A 15,341-nucleotide genomic window follows, 5' to 3' on the forward strand; every position below is an offset into this window, starting at 1 on the left:
ACGGGGGAAGGGATGGAGGCTGCCAATCCCAGGTTCAAACCCTTCCAGCCGAGGAGTAGATGCGGCAGGGGTGTGAGGAGAGGCCGAGCCCCAAGTCCCGAGGCACACCTGCTGCAGCTGCGGGCAGGTCCACATCTGGCCGCACCAGAAACCGCGCCCCCCGGTGATGCCCTCCCAGCAGGAGCCATACCAGCCTGGGGAGGAGGGGCAGGTGGTTGCACAGCCTGGAGGGTGGCCCCTCTGAAGGCCTCACTCAGTGAGGCTCTCGTGACCCACGGCGACGCACAAGGCCAGCCTGCCTGCGCGGGATCCCGAACGGCGTTTGACCACACTTTCTACTCCTCGAGCTTGGAATGAACCATCTGTCATTTGTGAGAGGCCTCGCACGACCCTGGGTGTCCTGGGAGGGCCCGGTAGGGCAGCTCCACGAGACCCACAGAGAGTCCCAGAAGCAGTGGGCCCAGTTCAAGTCCTGGCTCTGCGATGGCCTTGCAGGGCGGGCTCAGGCTGCTGCATAGCCTCCGGGGCTCAACCCTGTACCTCTACGTGTGGAAGCCGGCCTAGGTGGTCTCTAGGGGGTTTCTGAACAGAAGTCTCCCTTCGCACGTGCAGACCTTTTCTCCCAGCCCGTGGCCCTGACGACGCAGTCCCTGTGGTTTCTGATTTAGCGCGTGCCCGTGGAGGTCGGGCCTTGTCTGTGTCGTGTTCGTTTCTATCTTCCCGCAGCTGCTCTGCCAGGCCTGGGACGCAGCAGGTGCTTAGTCAGTGCTGGTGGAGGTGAGCTGGGTTTGCTCAAGTGAAGGCGGCACCACCTCTGGCTGAATTCATCCTGGATCAGCCATCTGCACGGGCAGACACTTGAAGGGACTGGGGTCCCCTCTAAAAATGTCTTCACTCTGCCTTTTGCACGTCAGAAATTCTACCAGCAGGCTTTTTGGGGGTCCAGAGCAGTTTTTCAGTTTTCGAAGCCCCCGTTAAAACGCAGGTGAGCTGGTCAGAGCGCACTGGCCTTGACGGCCCACTCCAGCGGGCAGAGTGGGAAGGGAAGGGAAGGGAACCGAGAGCTGGGGACGGCCGGGAGGATGAGGGCGGGCGTCTTGTAGGCGGCAGGGTTGAGCGGAGGGAAGGGCCCGGGTGGGGAGGGGGCAGGACTCCCACCACGAGCCTCAGTCCTGGCCGAGCACTCAGGGATGGGCTGGAGCCGGCGCAGCGGGCTTTCCCAGACCAGGCAGGTCTGGGGGGGACCTGGGCTTGGGGAGGGTCCACATGGAGTCCGAGGCCTCACGGTGAGTATGAGACAGAGCTGGAACTCAGCTGCTGTCGTCCTGAGGCCTGAGAGCATGACGTCCCATGACTTCTGTTTCCTGGAGCACAGAACAGGGATTCCCTCTGATGCCTGTGGGATTAAGTCCTGATGGTGCAGCGGAGCACAGCAGGCCCTAGAGAACCCGGCTCCATCATGCCTTCCCTTGAAACACAGCACCAAAGCCCAGTAGCCGTCACACCTCCGAGCCTTTGCTCTGGCTGTACGTGATGTTTGTATAGTCGTCTCCCTGCCTTTTACTGGGGGAGTGAGGCAGGAGATAGATGGGCCCCAGGCTGAGCAGCTGGAGTTTGTCCCCTGTGGGGGGGGGACAAGGGCAGAGAGAAGCTGAGTCCTGCCCAGATAAAAGATAAAGAGACCACGTATTTCTCATTCTTGAGGTCAAGGAGACCTGCCCTGGCTACACATGTGCAGAAAGGCCCCTCGCAGGTCAAAAGGGACGGGGTGCCACCCCACAGTAGGTGATGTCAACCTACCCGTAGGCCTCTTCACTAGAATCCATCTTGGCTAAGAGATGCACGCGCACACATGGGAGGACTCCGAGATAAACCAAACACGGACTCAGAACCAGGCAAAGCAAGATGACTGGCTGAAGGAAACCCGGAAGAAATGCCCCACATAAGTGATTCAAACTACCACGAGGGCGCAACTCTCTCTCTGAGTCCACCCGTGTGAGTCTATTCACACATACCCTTTTTCCTCCTAATAAACACTTTACTTGTTTCACAACTTTCCATCTCTTTGTGGAAATTCATTTCTATAAAGCCGATGGGCCAGGGCCTTGTCCCAGGCCACCGGTCTAGTGGCTAGGATTTGGGACTCTCACTGTTGCAACCTGACTTCAGTCTCTGGCCGGGGAGCTGAAATGCTGCTTCAGGCCGCCGCAGGCTGAGGCCACCTGAGATCAGGAGGACCATTCATCCTGTCACCTCCCACCTCCCTCTGGCCAGAGTCAGCTGTTCCCCTCTGCCGGCTTCGCACTAATGCGTGTAGAGCTCAATGCACTAAAGGTCTGGAATCTGTCCTGTTCACCCCAATGTGCTCAGCACTCCAAGCCAGAGCTGGTCCTCTGCGGACAACAGAGCACGTGGTGAGGAAAGGAACAAAAACCAAGAGCTGTCCTGAAGAGGCCCCGCCGCCCTGCCCGCTCTGCCCAGGCAGCTGCAACACTCCCCTTAGGAAGGCGTCCTGTACAGCACTGAGTGCCCCCTCCCCCGAGTCCACCGTGCATGATGCGATCTGTCCCTTAGGACGTTTTCTTTGACAGAAAACAGCCTCAAAATCCACTGCAGCCACACGAGGGGAAATGCATTTGAGTGACAGACTGTGTGACCCGCCGGAGGTTTCAGAACAGCCAGCTTAAATGTTGTGATCAATTCAGAGATGTGAATGGCCAGTATGAGCTGCACTCAGTGTGGACACAAAGCCACCACTGTCTAGAATATACACGCAAATCCTTAGATTCCAAACAGCACTGGACCCGTGAAAGGCACAGATTGATCATCCTACTAAGAGGAATCAAATCTGACAGACAGCCCATTCAAGTGGGTCAACGGCCTTGAAATTACAGGCAGTGTTTGCATTTTTAAACAAATTGCAAAAAAAGAAAGTTTACAGGTGAAACATTTCACCTGGGACGCAAATCTACATTTAAACGCAGCTCCTTTGTTCTGCTCACTGTGATTTAGTAAATTACTCAGTGATTTTAATTATACTTCAGCTGCCTGGCAGTTGACAGGCATTTATTCCCACAATGCATCATACTGACCACCTCCCGTTCAGGCTTCCTGGAATTGGTTTGTTCTGCTGGGGCCTGAAGGGGGACAGCTGACACACACACATGCCGAGCGCCTTTGGTGTGGCTCTCACCACTTCACAGAGTGTTCTAACCACAACTGAGGGCTTGCAGCCCAGGGGCCAGGGGCGGGATGGCCGGGCTGACAGCCAGCACCTCGTCCACAGCCATGTATTCGGAGGCAATGAGGTGACATAGCCCCAAGCCGCCGCCTTCACAGAAAAGGAGCTCCCCTAGTCACCGGGCAGCCAGACCCCAAGCCTACAAACAAAGCACAGACCTGGCAGAATTCAGCACAGCCCGAAGGACCTATCTGCTTTTGGTTGATCATGGTAGTGGAGGGTGGGAAACAGAAGTGCTTGGGACCTTGAGTTTCCATTTTGAACGTTTCCCACCTCCCATCAGAGACCCTCATGGAAGTCAGGGCTGTAGAGGTCTAACAGGCCTTGGATCAGAGACCTTGCAGTGACGTCAGAGGTCCCCTTTGACCTCCTGTTTTTATGGAGGAGGAAGCTGGAGCCAGAGAGGCCTATGGGGATCAGAGTCACACAATGACAAACTGGGGTCTGCAGACTGAGCCCTGGCCCTGGTCCTCTCCTGGGGCTCCCTGCCCCTTTCCGTCCCGCCCTTTCTTCCTGTGGCAGCGCAGTGCACCCAGCCAAGATAAGCCCACTCCACTCTCCAAGGCCACGTCCAGACCATTATTTGTGCTTGGTTCCTGCTGATGCTGGGTGTGATTCCGGCATTATCTGGACGATTATCATCGACCCGGAGGAAGCCCCTCATGCCCACAGACCACTCTCTGGACCCCCAGCCCACAGAGGCCACTCCTAGGCAGATCTCAGCTCCCCATGGCTCTGAACCCAGACCACGGCGCCTGCCCTCTGTCTGCCCTCCCCGCGGCCTGCTGGCTGTAGGCACTACCCCCGCCCAGGACGGCAGCCCCCATTCTGGACTCAGGAACTTCCCTTGTTGGCCAGATGCTGTGCCCACGCTCATCACTGCCCTTGGCCCCTGCCCATGGGTCTGCGTGCCTGCCCGGCCCAGCTCCAGCCCTGCTCCTGAATTAGCCCCCCACGCCCTGGCTGGGTACCTTGCCCTCCGCTGGGCTCGCCCTCGGGCAGGGCAGCCTTCCTTGGCGGTTCTGCCCCTCATTATTTCTGCCCTCAAGGCACCTCACTGTTAGCAAAAATGATCCAGAAGTGGCAATGAGGCAAAGAGAGGGCAGCAGGTCCTTTCTGCTCTGTTGTATCAGAGCAACTGTTAACAGCTCACCAAGGGGTATTTGATTATTTAGGAGAAGGCTCCGTGGTTTGAATAAAGACCTGGAGCTGACAAAGATATATGTCATCCTGTTGATGTTTGGTCTGGTTGGAAATAATTCCTGTACCATCGATAACCCAGTAGGACGTGAACCCGTCTTGCCACAGAAGCCTTGTTCCGCCTGCACCCTTCTGCAAAGCTCAGTCCGTCTGCGCTCTGGGCACCCCCCTTGCCATCCTGCTGGTCCCCTCAGTGCGCGGAGCACGAGTCCATTACACCTGCCACGACAGTCCTGCATTTCCCGTCTTGGAAGTTACACTCACCATTTCCCCGCACAGTGCGCAAGCCCGACTGGCGTGTCCCCTTTGTCCCACTCCACCCCGATCCGGGACCCGGCAGGTGCCGGCTGACCACGCGGTCGCATGAATGGTTTCACCAAACACCGTGGGATGCTGGGGCCCTTACCTGCCACTGGATCAGAACAGACGAGGTGGTGTGCGGCGTCACAGAGACAGAGCTCGGAGGCTCTCCCGGAACTGCAACACGAGAAAGAAGGCAAGGATTAGGCGGCTCTGCCTGTGCTCGGCGGCTGCTTGGGCCACAGCTCTCTCCCGCCCGGGTCAGGAGGCAGGGCCGGGCCCAGCCCCCGAGAGCCCGGGGAAAGCTGGCCAGCCAGCATCCAGCCTCCCTCTTTCCTGGGGATGCCCTGCCCCCACCCGCCAGCCTGTGTCCAGGAGACAAGGAACCTAATCCTGGTCGGGAGATCACAGCTCACGTCCCTGACCTTCCCCCCCAGGCGGACCCCCAAGACAGACACGCGAGTCTGGGTCTCTCCACGGGGAGCTGCTCACACCAGAGGAGGTGCCCGCAGAGCCCCTGTGCTTCCCAGATCTCCCTGGGGGCCTCCCCTCCCCCAGAGGGGGAGCATCAGTGTTTTGAGGTACTCAGGTCAGAGCGACTCCCGAACAGGACGAGTGATCAAGCCAGGCCATGGTGCCCTTGGCTTTAAACACGGACGTGACTGTCAGGGACGGAGGCTGGCTTCCGGGGGCCGGAGGGATGCCTGCCCTGGTCTGGGTCTCGGTGGCGGCTCTGCTCTGCTCCCTGGGGGACAAGGTCGGTTTGACCCCTGCCCACAGCCCCGCCCTGCTCTCTGGAGTGCCTGCCATGCCCAGCAGGCCTTCCTGACAGCCCTTCCCCACCTCTGCTCCCGCTGGGCCTGTGCGGCCCTGTCTCAGCGGTCGGATTGGCCTCCTTACAGCTGCCCCACTGTGACATCCTGACACCCGACACACAGTTAAGGTTCAGAAGTGGGCTTTGAGCAGAATGACTGAGAAGTCCTCCCCGCCCCGCCCCGCCCCGCCCTGCCCCAGGGTGTGTCTGGCACACTGTCCCGAGGTGGCCCCGGGGTTCCTGCTCTGTGAGTCTCCCCTGCACCTGCCAGGCCTCCCCGTCCCGCCCAGGGACAGCTCTCTACCCTGCGCCCTCCGACCTCCTGCTGTTCTATCTTAAGACCCTGATCCAGCTTTCCTGATCACAGAGGATTACGATTACGGGGCGGTCTCAGTACCCTAAACCCTGTTATAAGGAAACGTTTATTAGCAAACTATCCACAGGCTCCCAAGCCCCTCCCCCAGCACAAGGCTGCCCACCCCTGGAGTCAGTCTCTGCCGAGAGCTGGACTTTGAGACGATGCAATGACAACACAAGGCTGTTCCAGGGCAAAGAGAAATCACAAATCTCCAAAAAGGAAGATGACACGATAAACACATCCAAAGGAGTGATCTGAATATGAAAGGGGTGAGAGAGGCCCTCTTCTGACTGAGCCCATGAGAGGGGCGGAGGGAGGCTGGGCTGGGGGGCGTCCTGCTTCCACACTCCTTCTCAGAGACTTCATTTGCTGCATTTTCTTTCTTCTAACAATCAGTGCTTAGCTGAAGTGGAATCTTGGTTGTGTTAAACGTGGGATTAAAGTGGGAACCACAACCTGTTTCTCCAGGGCCAGGTCCCACCCCTCCTCCCCGGGAGCTCAGGTGGGACTGCAGCCTCCCATGAGCTCGGCGGCATGTCCCTGGTCAGGACCACCAGGGGGCCCTGGTGGCTTCTGCTCTGTTGCAAATAGTCTCTGCGTGCCCCTGAAGAGCTAGAAGGGTCCCCGGAAACCCTTAGCTGGTCCTTCAGGTCACTGGTGGCCTGGTGTTGGAGAAGCCGCCCTCCCAGGTTACAGAAAGAGCAGAGCTGAAGGTGGGGGGGCCCCGGGGCGAGCAGGCGGACGTGGGCTGGTTTGAGCCTCGTTCCCTTGCTGCGTTAACTGGGGGAGAGGGTGCTCGGGGCAGGTCTGGGGATTATCATAAAGCACCGCTGGGCGAGCTAAGGGTTGGGGTCTGCAGTCTGGGATCACAGCCCAGCACTGTTACGCAGCAGCATTCCTTTCCTACCCAAGCACCTGCCTGTCCGCTGGGCGGACTTGAGGTCACGGTCTCCCAGCTCCCTCCGAGCCTGGTTTGATTATCGATTGCCAAACAAACTCACAACGGATCTTCGGGCCCAATTCCTCTGAGCAGGACAGGGCGGGTGAAAAGCCACCTGGAGCTGTTGGGGGGGGGGGTCTCACTTCCATCACTTAACTGTGCTTTTGTCAAGTGACAAAACTGGGTGGCTCGTGAATGAGAAAAATGGGGAAAACCTCTTAAAACACAGCTACCCCACGACATCTACCTTTAATGACCCTATAAATTATTCAGTCTCAGGGATTGCTAATGGATGGTCGGGGTTTGGAAGCCAATCAGAGAAACCTCCTCCATTTGGAAGCCCTTGAAGTCTTGATGTACGGCCCTGGGCTGTACAGGAGCGCCCAGCTTCTGCTGCTAACTGAACTCCACTGCCCACGGCCACTCCCCCCACTCCCCTTCCTGGCTCAAGACGCGAGTGGGTCTCTCTAGGAGCCGGGGTTCCGGGGCGCAAAGGCGGCAGCGGGAAGTGGGCCCCTTGCTCACCGTCCTGCAGCGTGGTTACTGCCTCTGTCTCCGCGAAGTCACTGTCCCCAATGTCGTTGGTGGCCTTCAGGCGCAGCTTGTAGGAGGTGAAGGGCCTCAGCCTGAAACACGGAAGGGACCCGTGACCGCAGAGACCTCCGCCTGTCCGCGGGCCCGGGCGGCGGCAAGGAGAGGGCATTCTGGGGCTGCGGCTGAACCCCCGGGCGCCCGGGACTGTCTGGGGAGCAGCTCCCAGCACCCAGCCCTGGCTCACTGGCCGGTCTAGGGTGACAGGAGATTCCCGGGGTGGGGGGAGCCCAGAACTTCCCAGCAGGGGGAATGGGAGCGCTTGCCTAGGGCTCCTGGGGAGGGACTACCACTTCCTGCAGTCAGAGACACCTGTGCGCAGCAAATCGCTGCTCTCTGAGCAGCTCGGAGGACTTCTCAGGAGGAGCTGATCTCACACCGGCGCAGGCACGGGGCATCGGAGCACGGAGAGCAGGCGCCCACCTCCTCCCGCAGCCCAGGGCTCCTTCGTGGAGCTCCGTGCCAGCCCAGCCAGGGCCTGGCTCCAGGGGCTGCCCCTGCCCCGCCCACTCCCGCCGACTGAGCCAGACTCTGAGCAGCACAGCCCCATCTAAGCCGCAGGGCGGCTCTGCAGGGTAGAGCTGTCACGATACCTGTTCCACGGCGAGCGGACAGAGGCCCCTGCCCTCCGCCGGAGGACTGGTCAGTGGCTGGGGGGCGGAGGCCGGAAGAGGGGTCTCGCCCTGAAGTAACACCGCCTCCCACCTTAAGTAAGGCCAAGACAATGTTGGCTGTCCACGTGGAAAGATGTCCCCCTCGGCCCACGGATGAGACTTTTGGGACATGAATGCTCTCCTTGGTGCCACCACTGCAGGCTTCCTCCCTCCCATCCATCCATCCAGCCATCCCCCCCAACCCACCCAGACGGCCCGTGTGCCCAGCGCAGAGCTGAGGCTTCAGACAAACTCCGCTGTATGGACGACACACAGACCTTCACCCAGTTCCCCGGCGGCGCTTCCCTAGCTCAGCCCCGCTCAGCACCCGGCTGGCTGGCCGGCCGCTGTCGCCGCCCTTCGGGTTTTACTTCCAGAGGAGCAGATGAGGGCCCTGCGTCCTCCCTTCCCTCCCAGCAGCGGCTGTGTCTCAGGCAGCGGCCCCGCTGCCCTCTCCGCTTCCCGGACCTGAAGATCCGAAGTGATTCTAGACGCTCCCTCCCCGTTCCTCGAGTCCAAACCATCCCCAAGTTTCCTTGGTCTAAGCACAGCCCTCCCTGCCTCTGACCAACCCTTCCCCTGGCTCTGACCCAGCCTGTAGACCAGTGGTTTTCAAACCGAACACTGAGGAACCCCTGAGACTCTGAGGGACCCTCCGGGCGTCCAGGGCCTCCGTTCCCCCTGCACCAACCAACAGCAGCTCCACTTCCACCTGGTCTGTAACTGGTTCTGGGTGACACTTTGTTTAGAGAAGGGATTCTGCTTTTTGAAACACTGACAACCATTTTTGGAAACCATGATCAGAAGTTTTCTCTACCTCTGTTTTCAAATCGCCTCCTGCGTAAGACTGATGGCAGTGGTTCTGTGAGCTGACACCTCGAGGGATGCTGTTGCTTCCCAGCCCCCCAGAGCCGACTGCACCCTGCTGCTCACTAGTCCATCGGCGCCCCGATTCCACAGCCAGGAGAAGCGGTGACGGGCAACCCTGCCTCGGGCCTGGCTTTAGTGGAGACGCTTCCAAAGTCCCACCCTGAAGGACGATCTGGTTTTTGGGCGACATCCTTTATTCACTTAAAAGAGACAAGTAAGTTCCCATCTGTCCCCAGCTTCCTAGGAGGGATTTCATGAATGGCGGAGGTAACCACGTCTTTCCTCCCCCGGCCTCCGTCTCACTCCGTCTCCCCATCTGGGCTGATAGCAGCGCCCACACCGTGAGGCTGTTGCTGGGATGAGTCCGGGGAGACGGGCGGGGGGCGGGGGGAGGCTGGCCCACAGCCGGCGCTCAGATCTGAGAGGTGGCTGTAGTGCTCTTGTCCTGCAGGTGTCAGCTTCACCAGCTCCAGGCGACGCCTGTCCCCTGCCCACTGTCCCCTTCACCCCGTTCACTTCCTCGGCTCCTCCATCGCAATTTGTAATTAACCGTTTCCTTGACGACTGTCTTATTTACAAGACGCAGGACTCCTTGGGGACAGGGACCGAGGCCTCATTTATTGCCTCGTCCCCAGCACCAATGGCAGTGCCTGGCACCCAGGAGGTGCTCAGTGAATACCCGCATAAGGGATGAATGGCTGGGGTGACATTATCTGTCTCTGAAGTTTCTTGGGAGGGTTGAACAAGAGGACTCGTGAATTGAGATTCACGAGCACAGGTCCGGCACATGGTAGGTGCCCCGGAAATGACCCTTGTCTTTATATGCAGCGCTCTTATTATCTAGTGCACTGCCGTTTAGAACACAGTAGTGCGTACGATTTATTACGTTATATTCAGTACCTCACTGTTCTCTAATGATTTCGGAATCTGAGGCCAAAGGTCTAGCTCTTTCTTTCCTGACCGCCGGGGTGTCCAGGAGTCGGGGGCACAGCAGGGGAGCAGTAAAGGATGTCTGATGACTGGATGACATCTGATGACAGATCTGTGACAGATGGGCTGGGACGAGGAGACTGGGAAGCAGAGCTCCCGGCATCAGACCTGCACCGTGCAGGCTCTCCCCCTTCACAGGACCGATGACTGTCCCTGGGAGTCGCAGGGGACAGGAAGGCGTCTGAGCTGCGGGACTTACCCTCTCAGTAGGAAGCCCTGCCAGGCGCCTGAAAACAGGCAAGGAGCGACTCGGGGGCCGTGAAGGGAGCGGCCATCGCCCTGGAGAGGTGACCACGGTGACCGTGTCCGCCTCCTGGTCTCTGTCCTCTGCAGATTATCTCTGCGGAGCTGCTCCTTTGGATTACTGATCTACCTTCCACCCTGAGCACACCCTCATCGCCCCATCCATCCCAGCCCCTCGCTCCCTCCGGGCACAACAGGACTTCATGACTACTTGATAAATGAATAAGGAACAAGCCCTCCGATTTCCCCCAGTTCTGCCCCCTGTTCACTCTTCCAGGCCTCCCTGAGCCTCCACTTTGGAGGCGGCCAAGCAGGAATTTAAATTCTGGCCCCGCCACTCCTAACTGGGGCGCACCGTTTAATTTCTCTGAGTCTCACTCAGTTCATCTGTGAAAACAGAGGTAATGATACCCACGCTTCCAGGGGAAGTTAAATGACACAGCCCACCTCATGAAGTCTGGCAATCGGTCACACAGTAGGCGCTTCATAAATGTTACTTTCTCTTTCCTGTCTTCCCAAAGGCTGCCGGAGAGGGCAGGTTCAGAGGAACAGCAGGGCCCACAGTTACTGGACATACAGCCATCACTGGAGCCCACGCCATCACTGCTCTGTCGTAAAGGGACATCCAGGATGTCCACGTGGCTCTGTGCTCAGAGCTCTTCTCTTCAGCTACACTGCATTTCTATGGGATGCAACCATCACCCAGAAACCGGTGATGCTGAAATAGGTCCCTCAGACCCAACCCCTCCCAGTGCCCTGGACCCACATTCACCAGAGGTAGGTACAGGCACGAGATGTGGATCGTTAAACTTTTTGTTTTAAACTTTTGTTTAAACGTTTTATGTTTTTTTGGCCACTAGCAGACTTCATGCAACTGGCAAAAGTAAAATGTAAAAAGAATGTTTAAAAAAAAAAAAAAAGGAGAATGTAGCTGCCAGGACTATGAGGCAGGAAGGGGGATGACACGGTGGCAGCGCACAAGACATCACTTTCCCGGGATCCTGCCCGCGACGTGTTTTCTACTGATAGGGGAGGAACCGTGTGTCCTGGTTGTGGCCCATTAGGAAACTGACAACAGTCTCTCCTGCACCAAATTAAACTGTCTGTCCTGAAACGTGGACCTCTCCTTCACACCACTGGTCTGCTGGAGGCTCCATGACAGGGGAGGCAGTTAGATTTTATCGCTGTCCTTTCTTGCACATGGTTACCCGAGGAGGTGGGGTTATTTACGGCCGGGCGCCCAGCGCACTGGAGTGTGCTGTACGAAGTGAGCTGAGCATCCTGGCCATGCTCGCCCGACCCCCAACCCCCGGGCGGCACAGGAGAATCCTGGCCCGGGGTGTGTGTCCGCAGCACAGTGCCTTCCTCTGCAGGGGGAGCTGTGCCTTGCGGGTCCCACGGCTGTCGTAAGGCTGGCAGGCTCCGCGGGGACAGGCTTTGACTATTCTGGGGGCCTTGTTACTTGGCCGTCTCTTCACTGCTGTCAGTCACTGAGGCAAATCTTCGGCCCGGAGCTGAGAGGAACCACAGGATGGTTCCTCCAGCCCCGTGTTTCACTCCTCCAAGGCCCCATGGCCACTCAGGGGTAGACGGACTGCTGAGAGCTTGGCGTGTAGATGATAAACACTGTTCGCTACATCTGGACCCGCGTAAATAAGCTGGGTGCTGGTTTGCACCTGTGAAGCTTTGAGCTACAGGCCCAGGGAATGTCCGAACCACAAAGGGATCCCCTCCCCCATTCAGAGAAGCTGAGGCCCCTTCGCTGCTTAAGACGCATCTGCTGCCCCGTGTCCTCGTCTGCACGACGGGAATAATAAAAAGTCTGGTCTGTACCCCACAGGCCTCTCTCTCCACGTGGACGACCTGTGGGACAACACGTGGGAATTGTTCTGGAACTGGTGGAGGGCTGGGTGACGCTGAGACGGCGATGGTGGCGATGACAATGACAGCAGGAAGATGGCGCGGGAGGCTTCACCACCAGGTCGCCGTGGGGAGCGTCTCGGAGGTGCGCGTCCACACTGATGCCGTTCCGGCCTCATCTCCCCACCACGAGGAGGGAGATTACAGCTGCCGTGACTGTCACTAGTGTTCTAAAGCCCTACTCGCCAGCAGACGGACCTGAACAAATGTCGCCTCTAAGTAGCAGGCAGGGACCTCGGCTCTTCCGGAAGCAGAATGTGTGTGTGCATGGGGACCGTCCATCCCTCATCTTCAGACGGAGCTGAGAGCTTTTTGGATCATGGGATGACAGAGTCACTCAGACCAGGTATATCACTTGGGGTCCCAGGAGGCCGCAGCTATAAGGGGCGAGCTGCCTTCCTTCTTGGCCTGTGGCTGCCTCTGAAGTCACCTCCGAAGGGGGCGCCCGTTCTGTGTGCAAAGCAGAGCTGCCGGAAGGTCCCTGCGAGCCCCCCGGGCTGCTGTGCTCATCCCGTCAGGGTGCAGGCCGGCCGCTCAGCCGCCCGGGCGGGCAGTGACAGTGGCCACCGCCGCCTGGAGCCGACAGCACCCGCCGTGGGCGCAGCCTCACCCCCGTCGGCGCCGGCTCCTTGGACCAGGGGTGTGGCCTCCTCCTCCTTCAGCCCCGCTGCTGGCACGTGTAGGAGAGAGTGACAGCGCCACGCTGCAACCCCAGCCCTGAGCTGTGCCTCCGGGGGTCTCTGAGGATGGCACAGCTCATGGTCTCTGCTCAGCGGATAGCAGACTGGCGGCCTTGCGAGGGGGAGGGCGGGGTGGCCAGGGAGGCCCACACATGCTCCCTGCTGGCTGGGCAGGGCTGCAGGCAAGGTACCAAACTGACCTCTGACCCTGTTCCTCACCCACGGAACTGGGATGGCAGTGCCTGGAGCTGTTGTGGGGATTCCACGAGCAGGTGGACGTGAATGCGGCACGGTACCCGGCACGGGGCTCATTCTGAACGATGAGAGGACCTTGGTCCACCTAGGAAACCATGGTCCTGGCCTCCTCCGTCCTCCTAGGAGGTCCTGGCAAGGGTTCTGGCACCCACGGGGGACAGTGGGACCCACTACTTAGTGGCCCCTCCCCAGCCCCGGAGCATGAGCCTGGCAGAAAGCGGCAACGCCAGGGCCGGGCGGGAAGTGCAGTGAAGAGGCCAAGGCGTCTCCCCGGGCTGCTGCCGTCACCCTCCCAGGCGGGGGGCTTCCACGCGGGCGGGCGTGAGGATGCAGGGCCCGAGGCCACTTCGTAGACCTGCCCGTCTAGACTGTTCCATCTGTAGGATTCTGGCGGGTGACATAACCCCTCCCAGCCCTAGTCTCCTTCACTGTAAGGAGGGGGGCGGCCGAGAGAAGAGGCCCAGGTGGGATCCCGACCCAGCGGGTCCAGCTGCGGCCGGCGGTGCAGCCCCTCCCTCCTGCCCAGCAGTTCACCGAACAGCTGGCTCGGGGGCGGGGCTCTGCTCCTGCCCCATCAGCCGTCACTAAGGAACGGCGGCCCCCAGGCGGAATCTGCCCACCTTGCTGACGCAGAGACAGCACAGAGAAGGGCCTCTCTCCGGCCTGTGACACGGTGACAGTGGCAGGCTGGGCTGCCCTCCCCGCCGCCCCCCCACTCCGTGCCTCTTGGGCACTGGGGAGCCTCAGTCCCCCTCCTGGGCTCAGGGCCCCACCGCCTGTTCATCTGTGCCTCGTCAGTCCCCAGGGCCTGGGGCGGGCGGACCATCTGTGCCGAGCCGCTCGCAAGGACTGGCGGGGATGCAGCCCGGGTGGGCGTCTGGAAGCGGACGCAGGACGCAAGGACTACCGGGTCCTGGCACCGGAGCACTGACTAGGAGACATGGTCTTTCAGTGGCGCGTCTCCGCGTCCTGCACAGACTCCCTACTCTGTGGGCAGGAGCTGGCTGGGGAGGGCAGGGCCCCCGTACCCCGGGGGAGGGTGCCCCTGGCCCTCTGGGTACCTTTCAACGGCACAGGCTGTGGCCTCGTGGCTGATGGACGAGGAGTAGGTCTGCCACCGTCCCCGGGGCAGCTCGCGCAGCTGCACCGTGAAGAACCGGATGGGGGAGGCCCCATCGCTGCCCGGGACCCACTGGAGCCACAGGCTGCGTGCGGCCACTTCAGCTTGGGGTACCATGAGCTCCCTGGGGGGCGCCGGCCGCTCTGCAACCAAGAGGACAGATCAGGGACATGTGAGAGGCTCGCAGGGAAATTAAGCAGGGGGAGGCACTGTGGCTGCCCAGAGAGTCGGATGCATGGATTAGATGATCTGCAGACTGTTCCTGGTTCCGCAGGGATGTGAGGGTCTCTGACTTCGGCCGGGGCCCAGCTTGGATCTGACTGGAGATCCCCTGCTTGCTCTTGGAATGTTCCATCCTTAGAGCACAGAAAGACAGGCAGACAGACAGACAGACTGGAGGTGAACCCACCCATGCTCCCCGACGGCGCCGCCATGTAAGGCTTCTTGGATGACACCAGGGCGCCCCGAGGACTCGCTCCCGCTTTCTGATTTTGGGATGAGTGCATCTTTAACACTGATCTCTCCCTGGAAGTCGACCTGGGCCTGAAACCGTAAAGGCATGTGGAGCAGGGGTGCCTGGGGGCTGTCACTGGCCACTCCGTGCCTGCAGGGATGGAGACTGGGATGCGGGCAGCGGGGCCGGGACCTGGCTTCTGAGTGGGGGTCGTCTGCCCATCGCCCTGTCTCCTCGCCCCATTGATTTCAACAGAGAAGCTCCACAGAGGGAGGAATCATTCTTTCACTGTTTATCATGAAGAGTATGGATTCTGATTAGAAGGTGTTGCGTGAAATAAAGCAGCAATTGATTGCCGGCCCCAGGTGATGGGCTGCCAGGGGCCCTCGCATCTAACTTAATCAGCACCCTTTGCTGAAGCAAACACTTCGGCCGGGCGGTTTCTTCTGGCCCCGAGCAGCCTGAGTCCTGCCCCTGCTTCTCAGGCCCCTCCCGGGCCCACAGGAAGGGACAAAGCTCTCCCGGGCCCCCTCTCCCTGAGCCACGCGGACCGAGGCCCTGCAGGCCCTGGCGGGGCAGGTGTTCCAGCTGTGGGACAGGGTGCAGGCGGGGGCATGTGGCGGGCAGGGGACAGGGCTGCCCCCTTAGGGGAGCTCATGTCAGTACTTGCACTCGGGTTTGGTTCAAGTCACATCAAACCGTGAGCAAAACT

At 59.7% G+C, this 15,341-nt stretch overlaps 1 protein-coding gene across 1 annotated transcript in view; it reads right to left on the bottom strand.

Annotated features, from left to right (window-relative positions):
* SDK1 (sidekick cell adhesion molecule 1) overlaps positions 1 to 15,341 on the bottom strand; it is a gene marked incomplete at its 5' end in the record, with an annotated part of 365,000 nt that overhangs the window by 71,599 nt on the left and 278,060 nt on the right. Inside the window, 3 exons of the mRNA XM_007447090.1 lie at positions 4,848 to 4,918; positions 7,379 to 7,479; positions 14,117 to 14,318. Of these exons, the coding sequence (XP_007447152.1) occupies positions 4,848 to 4,918; positions 7,379 to 7,479; positions 14,117 to 14,318 (374 nt within the window). The remainder of the gene's footprint in view (positions 1 to 4,847; positions 4,919 to 7,378; positions 7,480 to 14,116; positions 14,319 to 15,341) is intronic.

The sequence above is a fragment of the Lipotes vexillifer genome, unplaced genomic scaffold (genome assembly GCF_000442215.2).
Source record: "Lipotes vexillifer unplaced genomic scaffold, Lipotes_vexillifer_v1.1 scaffold625, whole genome shotgun sequence".
Classification (NCBI taxonomy): domain Eukaryota; kingdom Metazoa; phylum Chordata; class Mammalia; order Artiodactyla; family Lipotidae; genus Lipotes; species Lipotes vexillifer.